Raw genomic sequence first — 21,152 nt, forward strand, 5'->3', positions numbered from 1 at the left:
ATAGTTCCTGTATACCCCATCCTCCCTCTCCACATACACGATTCCCACCATTATTAACATCTTGCCTTGGTATGATATATTTGTTAACAGCTGATTAACTAATAGTGAGTGATACATTATTATAACTCAAGTCCATGGTTTACATTAGGATTTACTCTTTGTGTCCTAAGGCTGTATATGTTTTGATAAGTGAATAATGTCATGTATCTATTATTACAACATTATACAAAATAAGATTACTCCCCAAAATCCCATACTGCACCTATTCATCCTTCCTTATGTTCTCCTGGGCTCCTGGCACCACTGGTATGCTCACTCTCTATAGCTCTGCCTTTACCAGAATGTCATATAGTTGAAATCATGGCTCACAGGCTTTTAAATGAGATATAGAGTTGTCCTCATATGCTGTGAACAGCACTGCTGGTACGGGTCCAGTACCTGAAGCCAAAAAATGACCAAAGCACGTTTTCTGTCCTTGTCAACTTAATATGGACAGAGAAGTTACTGGTGTGTCAGTGAGGTAAGTCAAAACAACAGATTCCATCTTAGCTTTTACAAGTTATGGAAGAGTTTTAAAATATTGAAGAAGAGTAGGCCAGAAATCTATTGGACCATGTCAGTTAGATGTGTTCTCTTTCATTGTATCCTGTTCTAAGCAAAAATGAATGTTTAAGAAATGAGTAGAAGTGATAATTATTTATTCTTTTTCTTAAAGAGTTAGTTGTACCTGACTCATATCAATGATAACAATAAAAGAAATGATCTTGGTCATACAACAGTTCACCCAACTTTCACACATGTAGTAGCTATCCCACAAAGGCATTCTTTAACTACCTGTGACACTAAACAGCTAAACTGTAACACTAAACCATGTCCATGAGAGAACATGGTTCTCCACTATAACAATTAACTCAAAGAATCAATGAAATTCCAACCACTAAATTCCATTAATAATCAAAGATTAACTGAAGTTTTTATAAATATAAACTATAAATTTATCAAGACTTTTATGCATTATTTATATTTTTATCCTATGTGCCAGTTTAATAACTTCTCTGATTTAGTTTACTCCTTTCTAACTATAAAAGCTCCTTCCAGTTGTAATATATCGGTTTTCATCATTCAATAGTCTTGAGTTTATCCTGGCTTTGCCTTTATATAACAAGCTCCTAGAGATTAGGAATTCTTTGTTGAGTATATTCATTCTCCTCCACAGTATGCTTTACCAAATGATTTAGCAGTAGAAAAGGACTTTAAGGATATCCTCCAACTCTAACTCCAGCACTTGGAATAATTTGCATAGCAGGTGCTCAATAATACATATACACTAAATGTAGGAATGTGTATATAGATAGATAGATAGATAGATATTTAGATAGATAGATAGATAGATAGATAGATAGATAGATATAGATATGCAGAAAAGAACTGAGAAGCTAAAGGTTATGAAGATGAGAAGCAGACAGGGAATGGGAAAGGAGAAAAATAAGCAAGTAAAGAACTACATATGGTTTTTCATTTCCCCCTCTCCTCCTATTTTTCCCTCTTCTCTTTCCCTAACCATCAAAACTCTATCCTATGAAAACATAGTTCTCTAAAGCTCTGGACTATGACCTAGCCTCATAAACAATTGGAAGTGTGTTTGAAGACAGTGGCTCAACTTCGTGTTTGGCCTTACAAGGCTATAACTCTTACATACACACAAATATATACAATGAAAAGGTATATAAATGGCTACACATAAATACGGCATACATTTATCTATACGAACAGACTAAAAGCTTAATAAATATTAAGTGAATAAATGACTAAACAAAACTGAGCTGCCAGATTCATCATCTCTAAGTAGCTAAATTTTGCAAGGTCAAAAATTTGATTTTATGAAATTGCTCAGTAGGTATCGGGTTCCAGGGAACTGAGTCATATAACTAAAACCATAAGAGAATAATTGGTGAATGTATAGGTCAGGTATAGAGATGAATATATGACAATGATTAAGTTATTAATTACAGTAGGTTTTGTTTGCTCACGGAAGTATGTAGAGCAATTTGGGGAGTACACTTAATTTAGGGAGCAATTTATAATGTAGAGTTCAGTTAGAGGTATTACATTATTTTCAGAGGATTTTGTTAAAGATAGCACTTTAAGCAACAAACGTCATGTCCCTGGAGTAGTCGGGCTAAAATTCTTATTCTACAATTCCAAGGTTTGAGTCCCAGCTTCAAACTTTCCCTGGTTCTTCCTTACTTTATATTCACCAATGATTAACAGAAATGCAAATAATTACAATAGTCACCTAGCACTGATCAAATCAGAGTTTACAATTTATGACATTTAAGGAAGCATTTTCTATCTACAACATATAGTTATAAATCTTGCATCAAGAAAGTTATTCTTTCATAGATTTTGACACCCTAAACTTTTGTAATCTTTACCTTTTTCTGCATGTTATTTTATTTTATCATTACTTTCATGTATACAGTACACTGTTAAGACATTTACATAATTTATGAAACGATCCCCTCGCTTATTTTATCTTCTCCCTGGCACTACACGTAGTCATTACATTACTGCTGGCTGCACTTCCTATGCCATGCTCCACATCCTTTTGATACTGCGGATATCTTGCTATTCACAGCTTTTAAAGGAAAAAAAAAGTCACCCGAAGTTTAGTCACTCTTGGAGAAACAACCAAAGAAATGCCTACTTTTGATTTTCCAATACTAGACTTGGTCTAAAACGTTTGTGTTAACGTGATGTGGGTATATGGGAAGATGAGTTCTAACAGGATTGCACAGTTCCATTGGCTCTCCCTAAATCTAGATATAATAATGAAACTATTACCTCTGTACAGAAAGATAAAGTTACAAGAAGAAAATAGCTAAAAGTTTGAAGAGCCAAGTCTAGGCCAGGAAGATGGTCATGCAGATAATTTTTGAAGGAGAAAAGCCTGAATATACAACAGAATAGTTGTGAGCAGAATACACAAGATATCTTAAGGGATATAATTCTAACACAAGAAAAACTATCAGTAGTTGTAAAACAAATTAGAAGTGGCAAAAAGAAAAAAATCTTCCTCAAACCCTAAAAGGTATGTTGAATTGGGCAGACCATTTATTAGTCATATCAAAAAACTAGAAATGCAGTTTTTAAAATTAAAAGAAAGTGGGAGGGAAAAGGACAAACTCTAGTTTTCTTGACTAGATACTCAAACATCATCTGTATCACCCTGGATAGAAATGCTCATAAAAACATTTCCAGATATTTTCTACTTTATTGAGTTTCTAAGTTAATACATTTGGTTATTTTCCTATCTATATACTTATTTATTTTCTTATCTGTCGCTGTGCCTTTTCTTCCCCCATAAATGAGTCTTTGCTTTTTTAAACCCTGAAGAGGCATTTAAAAAGTTGATGATGGTAATCAAGTGTTGTGTGGCTAAGGTGGACTAAACAACATTTAAAAATGTAATTAGCTCTATCTCCAAACTATTTAGCATAATTTTAGGGAAGGAGGTGGATGGAAAGGGAAGCTCTCAGTTGTCTGGAATGGATGAGTATATATATAAATTGGTATCACTCTGTTTATACCAATTAAAGATTTATTTAGTTTAGCAAGCTCGCACATTCAGAGATGCCAAAAACCCTGGAGAAATTATTACCTATCAATTACTTGTAGGTATGTTTTGATTGCTTTGGGTTTACCTATAACTAGCTTATTTTTTTAAATAAACCAACTGTATTTAAGTAATACAATACTTTAAACAAAAACAAAGCCTTTAGCCTTTAGGCAGAGCATGTATTCTCTAGTTCATCAGAGGCCCTACCACTCCCTACTGTCTTATACACACCCATTTAAACATTACACCTAATTGGTCCCTCATGACAGGTTTAATGCCCTGTTTGGAGAATGCACTGTTTGAATTATAATTTATTCTGTTTGGGGAAGAGAGCTAAGCTGGGTGGAGTCTGATACTGCAGCAGGGTAAGGTTAGGAGGAAGGTCATGAGCAGACAACATAAAATACCAAAGAATGTTAAGGGGTATAAAATAGAAGATGGGAAGGGGAGAGATCAGTAAAGGACCTTCCCTACTATGTAATAATTTGTCCTAGTTCAAAGCTAATCCTATCACTCTGCATGGCTCTTGTCACAGAATGTATGTACCCAGACAGGCTGGGAAGATGAACAACCTCAGGCTACCCCAGCACATCCCCTCTATAGCCAAAGTATCTTCTGTTTAGCTCAGTGGGTCTCCATCTGGTTCCTTACTCTCCCCAAATTTTCCCACTCCAGGGGAGGAAGAGAGAAAGGAAAAGAGGAAAAAACCTGAAAACTACATTCCAGTTAATGGCTACAGATAGGCCAAAAGGATACTTATTCTTATAAGGCCTTCATATGTGACACTTCAAACAAATTTGGGTTAGCTATAGATATACGAGGCCATGAACAAAAATGTTGATATCAATTTGTTAGAGTAATTTTAAGAGAAATCTTGGTTTGTTAGAATCAATTGTCTTGTTCTAAGGTTTTCCAAAATGTCTTTTAATTAGAGAATCAGAATTTGCAGAGCCCCATGAAAAATGAAAATGTGTGTCGTGTCTCCTTGTTAAAAAATTAAGAAATAATTTCAAAATGGCAGTAGTAGAGCATGGATCTCTTCTAAGTGTGGGATATATTTGACTGCACATGTTGTACACCCGTAAAACCAATCCTGGCTAAATGGTTTAAGAAATGCCAGGTTAAAAAAAAGTTACATAGATTTCATTGCAGCAAAACTTTTTAACATCTTCTGTATGCTAATGTGTATTGTGAACCTTCCAGAGATGTACATAAAATAGAGAAGCCCCCCAATATATTTGGCCAAGCTCTTTTGAAATATTATAAGGGTCATCTTGTAGAACACACATTGTAAAATGCAGCTCAGGCTGTTCACACAGGTTGTACCTTGTTTAACATCAATTTGTTAGTTATAAATCACATATGACATTTTCCCCATATTTGGAATGGGGTAACTAGGGAAAACTATAGATGAAAATGGTATGGATTTACTAAATTTACTGCCCTTCAGTATTTGATGTTTTACTGTTTGGAAGGTCAACTCAGTGGCTAACATCCCAAATGTTTTTTTGGCCAGTGTACTAGAGATGGTCTGAAAGACTATATTTCGGGCCAACTTATTTTCTACCCTTTATCTTGTCAATTCAGATGAAATAACATCCTTACTTACCATTACCCAGTTCCCAGGAAATGTTGTATTTTTTGCTGGCACTGTACTTCAACAGACTCAGGGCACTAGAACTGTTCCAGGAGTTATTGGGATTACGACGCAGTGCATTTAGAGCAAATATCAGGTGGAGTCCAGAGCAATCAGCAAAGTTATAAAGTTTGTCTAGAGACCTGGCTGGGAAGAAGCAGAGAAAGGCTTGTAACATTCAAATCAACATTCCAATCAAACAAAAATATTAGCTACTACAAAAAGCCTTTCTATGAGCTACCTGCTAATAGGCATTACACAAAGAGGATTCTAAAAGGTACTATTAATTTTTGGTTCATGGTACATAATTTGGCAACTAAGTCTACACCACAGTATATTTTACAAACAAACAAACAAACAAACAAACAAAAACAAACAAACAAAAAACAAACCCTCAACTGCTAACATTTTAGAATGGGAAGATATCACAAAATATCTAGATTTATAGCTTTTCTTGAAAAATCAGAAGATTTGGCACTACTGAACGCTCTGTGATTTAAGTCGCATATTTCTACGTCTGTAAGCTCATTTTCTGGAGGTTTTTCTCTTTCTTTCTGAGATGCCTTGTCACCTTGGTTTTTCATGATGTTTAATGGACTATTTATTCTCCTGGGCATTAATGGTGTTTTTCCAGAAAGAAGATTTATTATGTAAAGGTCTCTCTTTAACCTGTTGCAAAGAAGGTACTTTTATTTTGCTTTCCAGTAGGTGGTGTCTAAGCCTCTCAGATCTCTGCTTTATATAAGGCTTTAACAATGTATTTTTTTCCTTATAGATGTTTAATCATGCTCACTGCCCTTAGTCTCAGTCCCTGTCAGTGTTAGCAACAGTTTTGGAATTATTTGCTCAGATTCCCTAGGGCTCCGTGATGTTCGGTCTTGGAGGATACCAGGGAAGGAGCCTTCTGGGTTGGGGTTTGGGGACTGCAGCTCAGCCTCAGTTTTGCAACTGCAGCTGGTAAAAATCAACTGTTGTTTCTCTGCCGTCCTGCTGCTCCGCTTTGTGCCCTGATAACTGGGCCCTACCGCCGGCCACATGGAGCCCACAGCACTCCTAGGCAGGGCTGTTGTGGAACTCGCTGCACCTTCTCCACTCCCCCTCCTCCTACAGAGAGCTCCAGTGGCTGATAAAGGCAGCTTCTTTATTTCTTCCAGTCTACCACTTGACACTCGGGGTTCTGACCTGTCATAGTTCTTATGTGCAGATCTCGTGCTCAGACGTGCTGGTGTGCAGTTGGGGTGTTTTTGTTGAGTTTTAGATATTCAGCTTACTGTTATTTCAAGGGGAGAGATCTGAGGATGTCTTTTACTCTGCCATGTTTCTCCAAACTCAGGCTATAATCTTATTCATATTGCTTTGACATATAGTTTTTGTAACTTTATTATTCAATATTGTTAATTTATTTTCATACTGAAAACAACATTAATTAAAATAAGTTCATAAACTTTATTTAAATAAATCTAACAAGTCTACCTTTAGAAGAATTATATCCCTTTTTGGCTTAAATCAGTTATGTAACAACAATATATTGTGTTTACCTTATAAGTCTTCAAATTCATAAAAAGAAAGTTAACTACTTTTTTTCAGGAAAGGTTGTCTAAAAAGTCACTTTTAGTTTTAATACATGGGAAAAACTTATCCTTGCACTTAACCATATATCACGTACCACACCTTAATAGCATTTGTATGATAGAAATTTGTGATAAGACTTAGCCCTACTTGACTAAGATACAAAAAAATTGAGTAATAATTATCTGAAGTTTCTTCTATCTATAGTAAAGGATATCTACATTAGGGTAGGTATCCTTTGTGGAGAGGGGGAACCTACAAAAGAATAGACTAAGAAGTGGGCCAAACTAAATAGATCCTCAAAAAAAAAAATCACTGCCTTTTTTATAGACCATTGGTAATTATTATTGGATTAAAATGTCTACAACTAAATGATCATGCTGAGATATATAAACTTTAGGTATAAATTTTATCCAGAGGTTCTCTGAAACTTGAAAAGTGTTTCAAGTGTTTCTCCAGTATAAAAAGTTTGCCAAAGCTGTCCTAGAGTGAAAAGATGCATGGGGAAATAAAAAGTTATCTTAACACCAAAATATTCACTGTTAAATTGAAAACTGACTTAAATATTCCTTCCAGTTGGCACTATCCTCACTAAGCAAATTAATAATGTTTTCAATTTCTCCAATATAATGCAAACACAATATAAATCTGTTAGAAAACCAAGTTGCAAATCTGAGCAAAAGAGGCAGAATTTTATGAGGTAAAAAAAAAAAAAAAAACTTATCTGATAACTGCTCAGATTACAAGAGAATCCACTAACAAATAAGAATTTAGAAGAATTAGGTCAGTTAACTGAACAAGAGATAACTCACAACGATAACTAAATAGGTCGTTCATTCAAATTGTTTATAGTTTCAACAACAGCTTATAATTTGAGTATATAGTAAAATACATTTATTTTTATAATTTTTAGTTTCTTTTTGAATTAAATTTATTGAGGTGACATGGTTAATAAAGTTATGTAGGTTTCAAACGTCCAATTCAATAATACATCATATGTATATTGCATTGTATGTTCATTGCCCAAAGTCAAATCTCCTTCTGTCACCATATATTTGACCCACTTTATCCTTATCTACCTCCTCCACTTTCCCTCTGATAACCTCTAAACTTGTCTGTTTCTATGAGTTTTTGCTTTTTTGTCTTGTTCATTTGTTGCTTTCAGTTTTATATCCCACATATAAGTGAAATCATATGATTCTCCACTTTTTCGGTTTTAGCATGATAAAATCAAGATTCATCCATGTTGTTGCAAATAGAGTGTTTCGTCTTTTCTTATGGCTGAACAGTACTCCATTGTATATATGTACTATATCGTCTCTATCTAATAATTTATCAAAGGACACTTCAGTGTTTCTGTGTCTTGGTCATCATGAATAATACTGCAATGAACATTTTTAGTTTCATTTATAAACTATAATCCTATTAAAACTTTTTCACCAAAATTTTATATAAATGGTCGATATTCTTTTTAGGTAGATTGATCCCTTTTAAGTGGCCTTTTTCTAGAACTGCAGCATGTCCTCAAATAATGTTGTTTTGTTTAACACTGTTTTGTTATAACATTGATGAGATGTCCTAGGGTCTTAATTCTTGTTTATATCAATTAGCCTATGGTAAAGTTGGTTTTATAATACATTGTTCTGCTGAGAGTTACAGAATCTATCGACAATTTAAGTGAGGACTTATTACAATTATCTCCATAAAATGAGGATTTCCTGTGCTTACGAAAAACATAAAAGAACATTAAAGCTATGATTTTGTAGTTTTAATGGTTTTAGACAAGGCAAAGGTATTTACTTAAAAGAAGTGTCAATTTAAAAAAAAGGTGTAGAGAAATAACAATATAGATTGTTTGTTAATATGGCAAAAATTGAGAATTAGAGTTCTAGAAGTTTGGGAAATACTCTGTTAATGATAAGTTTAAGACTTGTCTCCTTTAAGTCATTCTTGAACACATCAACCTCCCTACAGTGATGTTAATCTTCTCTAAACATAGCATCTATACCATTTATTGGCATCTGAGTGCCTAGTGACATCGCCTATGACATTGGGATTTACCTCTTGATTTAGTCACTTTTCCAGAGTGAATGGCTTATTTCCCAGATAAACTATTAAGCTCCTTAAGGCTGGTTCTGTATCTCATTATATCCTTCACAGCATCTATCAGAGAGCAATTTCCTGCATTAAAATCATGCTGAAGAGTTCTTACAACCCAAATCCTTTTTGTTGCATGTAACTGGTCTAGTAAGAAATTGAGAGGTCCCAAAAAGAGATTCAATAGTTATTATTGCTAGCTCAAGAGATGTACTCTCGAGTTTTTAGAAAATTACATATGTTTGAATAAAGAGCATTTAGTAGATGCTCAACAAATGTAATCTTCCTTGCAACATCTGCTATTAGGTGCCATCTAAGGAAGCAGATACTTAAAGATGACTTTCTGCTCTCTCCACCAGGGGGTGCCAATGCTTCTATGTCCTCTAGTCAGGTTCCCTGGCATTTCTTATGAATATAATTGAAAGGAGCTTTGTCTAGCAGGCAGTTGAAGATGAGGATCTGGAGCCTGAGAGAGAATAGGCTTGGGAGTCATATATATTGTGTGATAGTAATTGATGCTATGAAAGCTCTTGAGGTTTCTGAAGGACAAGATCTAAAGAAATGTACATATAAAGGTCAGGGGAAAAACGGAAAAAAGAGGGGCAGAGAAGGAGAACATAGAAATGTAGTCTTAAGGCACCAATGTCGAGGAGGTGCCGGTGAATGACAGTAGGTGTTGGTGAGAGACTGAGGAGAAAAAAGACTGTGGAAAAAAAACCATTATGGTTAATCAAACAGTGAGGTTAGGAACTAGATTTAGGGTGGGAGGGTGAATGTAATGAGCAATAGAGAAAAAGAACTAGGCTCTGGTATATTTAACTTAGTTGTTGAAGTTCCGTGGTAGTAACAGGAAGAAACAAAACGAAGGAGTTACTAGAGAAGCACCAGAGGTAAGTTTTAAAATAATCAAAACCCAAGATCTCATTTTGTCAAAAAGCCATTTCTTTTATGAGGCTAATATTAGTTTTATATTACAAATGGATAAAATCATTGAATTCACACAAAGATATGAATGATGGACATTTTCTTCAGTTTCCTAAGGACTTGGCACTTTCAAAACAACACAGTCAAACTCTTATTTATCTCAGCAACTGGTCACTAGAATTTCTTGTAGAATTTATTCATTTATTCAACAAATATTTACTGATTACCTAATATACGCCAGGCAATATTATACACTCTAGGGTTATAGCAATGAACAAAAGAGAAAAAGGGTCCTAGCCCCATGGAGGTTATGTTTAGTGTAACTGTGGTGTGGGTTGACATGGAGAGGTAAAGCAGGGCAGAGAACCAATGGGTGTGATATACTATTTTAAATAAGCCTCACTGATAATGCAATATTTGAACAGCAACCCGAAATAGGTGAGAGAGTAAGTCAAGTGGATAACTATGGAAAGAATTCCAGGTAGAGGGTCTAGTAAAGGTGAAGGCCCATGACAGATATGAGACTGATGAATGTGAAGAACAGATAAGGGGCTGTCTGGCTGTCCCGGAATGAGTAAAAGGGAGAGCACTGGGAGAGGAGAGGAGAGTGGTAGCAGGTCCAGATTGTGTAGGACCTTAGTGGCCATTGTAAGGACTTTGGCTTTTAACGGGAATTTCATAGGAAACCACTGAATGGTTTTGAATATGACCCAATTCACATTTTAAAAGCATTGCTTTGGCTGCTGAACTGAAAAGAGACTGGAAAGGGAATGGAGGGCAAAAGGAGAGCAAGGAAAAAGTAGTTATGAGTCTACAGTAATAATTCAGGCAGGGGATGTTAACAGTGCAGACAAGAGTGGTAACAGCAGCGTGGTGGAAGTGATTGGGTTCCTGGGTTGTTTTAAAGGTAGAGCTGCTAAGATTTGCTGAAGGGTTGGATGTGGGGGTATGAGAAAAAAAGGGGATTTAAGGAAAACTCCAAAGTTTCTTTCTTAAGCAACAGAAGGAAGTATCGGAGTATGGGAGATGGGAAAAGGCAAAGACGAAGATCAAAATTTGTTTTGGGGACATATTAAGTTTGAGATGCCATATAAGACATATAAGTAAAAAATCTGAGTGAGCAAAATATATAAATCCAGAGTCAAGGGAGAGCTATCAACTGAAGATATAATTACAAGTAAAATGTTTTGAAGGGTTAGGAGAGGTACAGAGCTGTAAATGAGGGAGAGTGGAAATGTCAAGGGATTTTCTGACTTGCTGATACCAACGTCCTCAAAGCAGCCAGCATATTCCAGCCCTTGCCCCTGCTCCCTTTTCTGTTGAGCGTCTATGTTTTTGATCCTCACCTTCCTTGACTCCCTCTCCAAAATTAGTTTCTCCCTCTTTTATCTTGATTTTGCTTATTTCCCCTAATATAATGGTTACCCTAACTCCCTGCCCCCACTCTTTAACAGGGTCTATTAACCTTTTCTTAATTTTATGCAAAGTGTATATACAACAAAGCTTATAGACCTGGCTCCATCCCTCACTTTCCAAACTGACAGTCACTTCTAAGTTCCTCTTCTATAGAAATTATGGAGCCCTAAGTGTCACCTGGGCATTAAATAGTGATTTGTTGAGTAATTTTGGCTTTCACATGTGACTCCCCAGAGTTCTATCAAGATGAAGCATTAAAACTACTATATAACGCAATATCTAGGATGTCATCCCAGTATTAACTCTAGCCCAAAGAGGGGCTTTTCTATTATATTTTCCTCCCTTGTCATAAGGAGGTGGGGCGGCTGCTTTGAAGGATTGACACCAAAGTATTAATTGAGCTCTGCTCAAGTATGACTGATCTCTACATTCTGGTCGTGTGATTTGATAATCTACTCATATTATCCTGTATTCATAATTAGAATAAGCTGACACCACTCTATCCTACTCAGCACCAATTTCCCCTTTTGGAGTCACCAGTACTGTCCTCCAAAAACTTAACTAAGAGTAGGATCATGTGTCTAAGTCCTTAGCCACACAGAAAAAACAACTCTCCCTTCTCATGAAGGTTTAGAGAGAACACCATAGTCACAAAGAAAGCATTATAGCCTTTTTTTGGGGGGTGGAGTGGGGAGGACCAGTTTAGAAATGAATAAGATTGGACTGAGACCTTAAAACAAATACATGTTTCTTGTGTGATACTTGCTTACAATTGTCGAGAGTTTCCCAAATACTAGTCTGATAAAATTTGGGCCACATTAGTACTCCCTATCATTCCTCGACAACCACATTATTCTGTGTCTCCCTGTTGTTCTTAGCTTTTAATCTTTGCCTGGAATATTCTTCCTACTCTCTTTTTCATTCTTTATATCCTAGGTCAACGGCCTCCTCTGTGAGGTCTTCCCAGACTCCTTAAGGTAGAGACACTGGGGGTCCCTCTTCTCTGTCCTCTCCCAGTTATTGATCAGCTCTTACTACAGCAATAGCCAACCATGCTATCATTATTCAGCTCTGCCTCCCTCTCTAACATTAGACTGGAGCAATTGCCAAAGAGAAGGTACTATGTCTACTTTTTTAGCATCCATTTCTGTGTCTGATAAACAATAAATTTTAATAAATGTCTAGTCATACAGTGTTATTTAGGCCCATTCAATGCCACCTACAATCTGTCTACACCCTAAACACCCAGACTTAATAATCACTATTCATTGTAGCAAATTCCCTCTAGATTATGTCTATTACTCCATTCTGTTAAAGACATTCAGATGATACCCTCATTACTTTAAGTGTTCCCTTTGGAGTTAATAATACAGGGGAGGAATAGCTGACAATCCAATAGAGAATGGAGTAACAGGAATTTCTAGTGGAAGCTGGAAAAGAAATGTAAGAGTCAAACATAGTGAGGTGAACTCTGAACTAACGCTGCCTCTTTTAATTTAGAAAGAAACCATCAGTTAATGGGGAACCATTTGAATTAGTGAGTACAGCCAATTAGAAGGGGGACATTTTTAGTTGTAGCTATTAAGAGAGAACCGTTTGAAAACTGCCTAGGAGGAAAACAGCCATTTTGCAAAGAGTGAAGATATATCTAAGCTAAGAGCTAATTTTAATATAAAGAGAAACATTTTCCATTTCATCAAGGTAATTAAGCCTTAACTAAGTTATACAGAAATCAGCATAAATGTCTGTAAGTTAACTGAAGCTGTTGAAGGAGAATAAGACTTCAGAAATGTCTGCAAATAAAAATTACAACACTATCGGAAGGCTCTGGGCTAGAGTTTAAAGACTGCATTAATCAATTTAACTAGATTAAAGGGAAAACTAAATGCCAGTAAGTATAGTGGGACCTCTGATTCCATCAGAGGTCCATCTAAATGGTGACAGGAAAGGAGTAACAGAGACACTGACATTAGTAAACAAGCTTTTAAGAAAATGTGCCCTTAAGAAAATGATTTTAAAAGACGCAGACAGTATTTCTAGATAGTTTGTAAATATCCATCAAAATTTTAAATGTACATTTCCTTAAACCATGTAATTCTACTGCTAGACACTAATAGACACACACACACACACACACACACACACACACTTGTAATAAATATATTGAAAAATCTCTCCGATATATATGTACAATGATTATCACTGCAAGTAGCCAACAGCTAAAAACAACCCAGATGCCTATCAAATGGGAACTGGTTAAACAAATTATAAAGAATCTATGTTACAGAAAGAGATTCTAATAAGAAGGCTAGAATAAACTCTATGGAGTTGAACTGAAATTGGAGGTATCAATGTAATTCATGGTTTTTAATATACATACAGATGGATATATATAGAATACAGATGTGTATATGGGTGTGGTATATATCTGAGCGGTCCTAGAAGCAATCCATTCCAGTATCAATAAGCACACCTAGCACCCAGATCTTGGTTCCTAAATACCAATCTCTAATAAAAGGAATCAAGGTATTTGGAGAAAAGGCTGATGCCAGAGCTAAGTCAGAGATAATATGGATAAGCCTAGAACATTTTGTGGTACTAGAAAGTAAGGAAGTGCTCAAAAAATATAAAGGCATGTCAAAAGGACATAAGGGCCAACCTTAACCAAGGGCCAAGGCCGAGACAATTTGAATAATAAAATAAAATAAATAAATACAGTATCAGATGATAACCCACAGAATAGAATAACTACCAAGTCATTTGTATAAATAAATGACTAAATAAAAGGGAGAGAAGGAACAGCTATTCCTCTCAGAATGCCAATTAAAAAATATAGAAAATTGCTATTAGGCAACACCTCAGTAATAATTCGTGCAGTCAAGACCATTAATGGATGCTAAAATTAGTATTCAGAAGCCTGATGACAAAAACAAAGGTATTTGGATTGCCTCAAATTATTTTCCTACAAGATATTAATTAGCTACACAGATAAAAATTGCAACTTTGCAGAAGAGAAACCATCTTCCTGCTGTGATCAAAATTAACCTTAGCAGACATTAGGACATAAGGTACTAATATGAAGTACTGCGAAAAGTATGAATAGGTAAAATGACCGTATATGTGAAACCTCAATTTAATTATTAGAAACCATCAGACAACACAAATTTAAGGTATATTCTACAAAATAACTGTTCATAGTGTCCAGGTCTTGAAAAAGAATAAAAGACTGAGGAATGATCAGAGATTGAAAGAGACATGACAACTAAATGTAACATAGTGTCCTAAATAGGATCCTAGAATAGAAAAAAGAGAGCAGTGGGAAAATAAGCCAAATTTGAAAAAGGCAGGCTTATAGGTTAGTTAATAATATTGTATCAATGTTATTTTCTTATTTCTATAATTGTATTATAGGTCTGTCAAATGTTAACTTAAGGGTAGCTGGATCAATAGTATATGAAAACTCTATGAAATATATATGAATTATGAGTTCATAAAATTTGATGAACTTTTCCATAAGCCTAAAATTCGATGTAAAGTGTTTTTAAAAGGAACAAAGTAGATCTGTATACATTTATAAGAAAAGAATATCAAGGTATATTATTGTTTTTCAAAAGTTTTTTTTCCTATTTTAGTTTCAGGTATACTATACAATGGTTAGACATGTATATAGTTTTGAAATGATCCTTCTGATTACTCTAGCACACATCTGGCACTACACACAACCATCACAATAATATTGACTATATTCTCTACGTTGTACTCTACGTACCTGTTACTGTTTTGTAATGACTAATTTGTACTTCTTCATCCCTTCTCATGGTATAATATGATCCTTCTGAGTGATATAATCAATTATACATATATGCACACACATACATAATCATTTATTATATATATAGTGTATATGAATAATAATCTCCAATATTTCTATGAGCGTAGTTCACATGAATTCTAGACTGAAAAGGTTCTTTGCTCTGTTAGCAAACAATACAACCTAGCACTTGGTTGTTGCGAAACAAAGAACATGTGCATTGTTCTATCTGGGTTTGTGCAAGTGTCTCTAAGAATCTTATCACTTCTAGAGGCTTGATGATATGGCAGTTTTCAATCTCCAATGAATCCCACTATCAGTTAAACTTAGACTTCTGTGCTTTTACTCATCCAGTTTCCTCACTCTGAAATGCTCTTTCCCTTTGTTGTCCAGTAAGCTGTAACCTGTTTCTTTCCTATAAAGTTTTCCTTTATTTTAAAACAGGAGTTTGAAGACTTTTTCTGTAAAGGGCCATGTAATAAATAGGTCTTGTGGGTCACATACTCTTTCCCTTCTTTTTTTAAACAATTCTTTAAAAATGTAAAAAGCATTCTTACCTCATACTGAGTTCCTAACTCAAGAACTATGGACAAATTACTGTAGAATTCCAGACATTATTCCATGTCTAGGATGAATAAATAACATATGCCATACACATATATGCTGATATTTTCTGGATAGCTATAGATACTTCTGGGGTTAACAGAAAACACATTATATTTAAAAGCATTATTGAATTCATAATAATTTCCTGTCCTTATTTATTTTCTCAATCAGTGAAACCAAAATTACAACTGGTCTTAAGTGGAGTGTCCATAAAATGCCTCAGTATTAAAAAAGGAGTCCTCACACAAGAACTTAGAAAATGTAACTTACATGCACTCTCTTAAAGGAATTACTTAAGGTTGCAATTCAGTTAAGCGACACGGGAAGCCATAAGGTCCAGAGAAAGCATACTGAACCCAGAAAGTAATAATGGAAAGTCCAAGAATGAGACTTGTGTAGAAAATCTAGAGGGGAATAAGCTTACATTAGATGAAAGAGTTAGAAAAATATGTGAACACGGAAGACATACTTTGTAAGAGAAACAAAAGCAGTTTAAAAACCTGAGAACAAAAAAGCTGAATAACAAAGTCAAGCTCAAATATAAAGTAATCTGAAATGTGACATGGTCTTAAGCAGTTAAAAAAGTATAAAGGAGAAATTGTTTGACCTTGATGGTAGGAAAATTCTTTGAGTGGCTATAAAGTGGATAATGTCAATCTACATAGTCTTGTCATAACAGTAAATGACTTTTATATGGCATTATTATATAAATCCTTTTTATTACTGAAAAAGCCAGAGTTTTGAAAGAGGAAGTAGATAAAAGAGTAGCAGTATTAATACCTTCAACTTATAGAGCAGAGCATCAAGAAATACTATCAAAAGTTGGCAGAACAAGAAGTGGCAGTTAAAATATACAATTTAAAGTTATAATGATAATAGATATTCTAAAATATTTACGTATTTAAATACATTCATATATCATAGGTTTATATGTTCGGTGAATATAAACATAATACATAACCTTTATTAAATATATTTATATCATAAAACAATCAAATATTAGGAAGAAAAGAGAAAGAAGAAGGTAGTTATGAGCTAAATCCTCGCCTTTCTCAGCAAAAAGTCAATAGAGCTAAAGTTATTAAATAAAAGGTATGAGCATATTATCTGATCAAAAGAAGATAAATATTGAAAGATTAAAAAATCAGAAAATCATACAATACCATTAGCTTATTTTTAAAAGACTACTAAAATAATCAACTATCTAACAAGAGAGATGACAGAAAGCAATAGAGAGAGAGAAATAGAGGGATAGAGAGATAGAGATGAGAGAGAAGAAAAAAATGGAGAAAAGGTATAGAAAAATAATTTTAGCAGATGAATAAGCAATATAACTATCATTTTATGATAGTATTACATATAAATAACATTGTCAATGAAGTTGAGATGGACAGTCTTATATGTCAGCAATAACCGAAAACAAGGAGTTCCAGTTAAGATGGTAGAGTAGGTAGACTCTCTTCTTGCCTCCTCTCCTGACATTAAAATTACAACTAAATTATAGAACAATGAACCTAGAAAATCATCTGAAGTCAAGCTGAATAGACCTATAACTAAGGATATAAAGAAGAAGCCATGTCAAGACTGGTAGGAGAAGCAGAGATGTGAAATGGGGCAGTCCCACAACCATATGAGGATTAGAAGGGATATTTTGGCTGCAGAGGTCCCCCAAAAGGAGTAAGGGGTTGCACCCCCACACCAGGCTCCCCACCCAAGAGCACCAGGTCCAGGAAGAGGGGCTCCCACAACATCTGGCTGTGAAAATCAGCGGCCATCCTGTCTGGCTGGGTCAGATGCAATGCTGCAGAAAACCCAGGTATTCCTCTTAAAGGGCCTGCACACAGACTCTTTCACTCCCAGGCACTCAACCTGGACTCAAGTGGAGGGACAGTGGCTTGGGAGGTGCCAGAGACAAATAGGGAGAAGCAGTTGAGTGGCTTCAGGGTGAGGGCTGGAGGGACAGCAGCTAGTGTCCCTGAGTTGAGCCCTCCTCTCATGTAGCCAGCTGGCAGGCATCATTTTTCCTTTGTCGACCCCTCCCCCTACATGGGCAAATCTGAACCTGCACTGGCCTAGTGAAATCCACTAGCTCCAGCCTGGCTTACCACAACTGGCTCACTGCTGGAGGCATTTATCCCAGAGGCAGGCAGGCAGTTGGGCTTGACCTGTGCTGCAGACTTGGACAATTCTTGGGAATCTGTGGTCCCCAGGCTCAGCACATACACCCAATTTGAATCTGCACTAACCCAGTAAATACCACTCAATCCACCCTGAGATTCCCTGAGACCCTCACCTCACCCAAATTGAGTACTGCCCAAGGCCTTTTCAGCAGTCGAGCCATATGGGCAGCTGGCAGGTGACCAGCAGGCCTCAGGGTGCCCTGGAATTCTTGCTAAGCTTACCCAGGCCTGGTATGTTGGCAGCCGGCCTTAGTCCACAGTATGGCCTTTCCCACATGCCTCCAGGTCCAACTCAGGTAGCAATCAAACAAAGATCTCTTTGTAGCTCCTACCAGTAGCCCCAGGCCTGTCACAAGCAACAGCTGACCTTGGTCTACATAGAGAGCCCCTTCTAAGAGGCCCCAAAACCAACACACCTGGTGGCGGGCTCCAGACTACAACAGGGTACCACCTAATTAATCCCACAAGTGGCACTCCCAAAGGGTGGTCTCAGCAGTTGCTAGAGCTCTCTGGGACAAATCCCACCCCAAGAGGTCAGCCCCCACACAGCAGCTCATACACTATGGTCATGGCCAATCCTCACAGCCGGTAAGCCTGAGGGTCAATCCCACTGACTGACATGACAATAGCAATCAAGGCTCACCTACAACAGGAGGGCACACATAACCCACATAAGGGACACTTCGGGAACATCCAGCTTAGGCAACCAGGGAGATTATGCCACTGGGCCCCACAAGACACCTACTAGATAAGGCCACCCAGCCAAGACTGGTAGATGTAACAGATATACTTAATACATAGAAACAAACACAGAGAGGCAGCCAGAATAAGCAAACAAGGAAACATGTTCCAAATTAAACAACAGGAGAAAACTCCATAAAAAGAACTAAATGAAATGGAGGCAAGCAATCTACCAGATACAGAGTTTAAAATACTAGTTATAAGAAAGAATAGCTAATCTCAGTGATAACTTCAATTACAAAGCAAATATTTTTGTGCTTTCAAAGTTTTCCACATTGGCTGCAATTTTAATCTTTTGATTCATTCCAGCCTTAATGGAGATATTTTAAATTAAAATTAACCTCAGGAAATTTGGCTCATCTTTTGGGTAAATATATGTATATACATATACATATAAACATACATATTTTAAAGTATTTTTTTACAACTGTGTATACATGCATATACACACAGATTTTATTCGGGTCCTAATGTTTTCTCTGTCTTCACTGAATGTATTTGTGTATACACATATGTATGTGTGTATGTACGTGTGTACACAAAAAATTACTGTGAAGACAGAGAAGACATTAAGGACTGGAATAGAAAAAGACAAAATAATTGAACATGAGTACACTGATCAACTTTTAAAGTTCTCTTTGGCAAGCCTAATATAATGTTTAAGAGAAAATTTTCTATCTGCTCCAAATAATAATATTGGTGATTCAAGAAAGCAGAATCTAGAGAGCCACAACTATTACACCAACACCAACAACAATCAAAACAAAATATAACATTATGATTAATAATTGTGTCAGCTCTCTCATTTGCTCCTTGTACTTGACTATATTATTAATTTGTGTTACTGTGTGGAAGAAACCTCTTAAGTCCCCTGCACAATCAGATCAGAACTTTCAAGAGGTTCTCACTCATCCCAATCCTCACTCACCCGCTAACTACATCCTTCTTGTAGCCCTCATGGCTCTGGCTGATGAGGTATGGGCCTGGTCAAAGAAAAGCAGCAGGGCAGATGCTGCAGTTTTAAGTGAAATCAGGTGTTGCCTTTCCTAAAGTAAGATCTGGAAAATGTCAGTCCTGAAGTAACAGGTACTGGCAACTGAATCCTCAGCCTTCCTCACTGGGCTCAGACTTTCTTTTCCCTGCAAGTACTATTTAGGCTTTCCCTTCTCCTCTTACATCGTCAAGCTCCTTCATCTCCTCTTGAGAGGCCACTGAATAAAAATTTCTGTTTTGTGGATATTCACCTGACATGAGTCTAAGCATGTTGGGAATGGGAAGGTTTTTGGTAATAGAATACCACAGTGTCGATAAAATACTCTTGTGTCATTGGTGACTCAGGCTTCTACCTATGGAGGAAGTATAAAAGATTTCTTGGAGGAAGATTTCTTGGAGGAGTGGGGAGGAATCATTAGGTTCTGACTCTGTTTTCTTCAAACACTGAGAGCTCCAGGCAGAAACAGCACACATATTTGATAAAGTCAAAGCATTACATGCGGCTGAGAAAACATTCTTTGGGTTTCCTTTCTTTACCTTCTGCTAGGTCAATCTGGAACTATTCCATCTCAGAATTGCAATCCAGATTGAAGAAACACACATGTGCACATGCACAGCTGATGTATGATTGTTTTTATTATTTGGTTGATTTGCATAATGTGCCTCAGCACATTCTGGGATTGAACCAAGTAACAATAGGGGCACCTCTTCATTTAGCTCCCTTCAATCCCATCTCCATACTCCAATACCATCTCAAATGGAGTACGGCTCATTTGGAGGAAACAGCCCCACACTTACCCAAGGTACTTGGATGAAACGTGGGTCACTATGAGTATGGGGTAAGTGCCAGTGATCCTGTAGTGTAGTTGGAGCAAATGCAATCTGTGATGAGTTTAGTTAGTGACTAAAGACAAAAACAGTGGAACAAGATCAAAACTTAAAATGCTGAAGAACTAAACAAGAACTCTAGGACAAGAGCACTAGACTTTGAACTATGGCTAAATCTTAACTAAGAATGCCCTATCATCCCATCACTATTCACCTAATACTCTTTGTAAGCAAACTGATCCCTATGGCTTTACCCCCACCTATAAGCTAATATTTTAGTCCTAAAGTTAAAACTCCAGTCCAGGGTTTATCTCCTGAACTTCAGACTGGTAATCTCAATAATCTCTATCTAAATGATGCACAAGCATTTCAAATGATACATGTGAAAAACAAAATCATCAGCCACCCCAATAAATGTTTCTTACATTCCCTGAATTGATGAATGACAGTCATTTATCAGTAACCCTGAGAATTATCCTAGATTTTTCCCTATCATTTATCACAACCATCTTTTAAACCTTTCCCAAATTCCTTCCTCAGTCCCCACCACCTTTACCCTAATTCAGACCATCATATCATTCACCTAAATAACTGTTACAGCTTCCCCATTTAGCACCTTTCAATTGCATATGTAGTTTCCATAATACAGCTCAGAGAGCTTTCTAAAAAGGAGATCCACACATCATCTATGTAGTATTCGTGCCAAACATATTTAAACAGACTCTAACCATA

At 36.3% G+C, this 21,152-nt stretch overlaps 1 protein-coding gene across 10 annotated transcripts in view; it reads right to left on the minus strand.

The window, feature by feature from the left end:
* The window catches only part of HPSE2 (heparanase 2 (inactive)), a 577,707-nt gene that overhangs the window by 212,899 nt on the left and 343,656 nt on the right, over window positions 1-21,152 (minus strand). For all 10 annotated transcript variants that reach the window (XR_001599306.2, XM_016164143.2, XM_016164141.2 and 7 more), the window contains one exon: window positions 5,229-5,402. Coding sequence is in view for 9 of the 10 variants with exons in the window: in XM_016164143.2 (XP_016019629.2) it covers window positions 5,229-5,402 (174 nt within the window). In the remaining variant the exon portion in view is untranslated. The remainder of the gene's footprint in view (window positions 1-5,228; window positions 5,403-21,152) is intronic.

This window comes from Rousettus aegyptiacus, unplaced genomic scaffold (assembly GCF_014176215.1).
Source record: "Rousettus aegyptiacus isolate mRouAeg1 unplaced genomic scaffold, mRouAeg1.p scaffold_m13_p_6, whole genome shotgun sequence".
Taxonomy (NCBI): domain Eukaryota; kingdom Metazoa; phylum Chordata; class Mammalia; order Chiroptera; family Pteropodidae; genus Rousettus; species Rousettus aegyptiacus.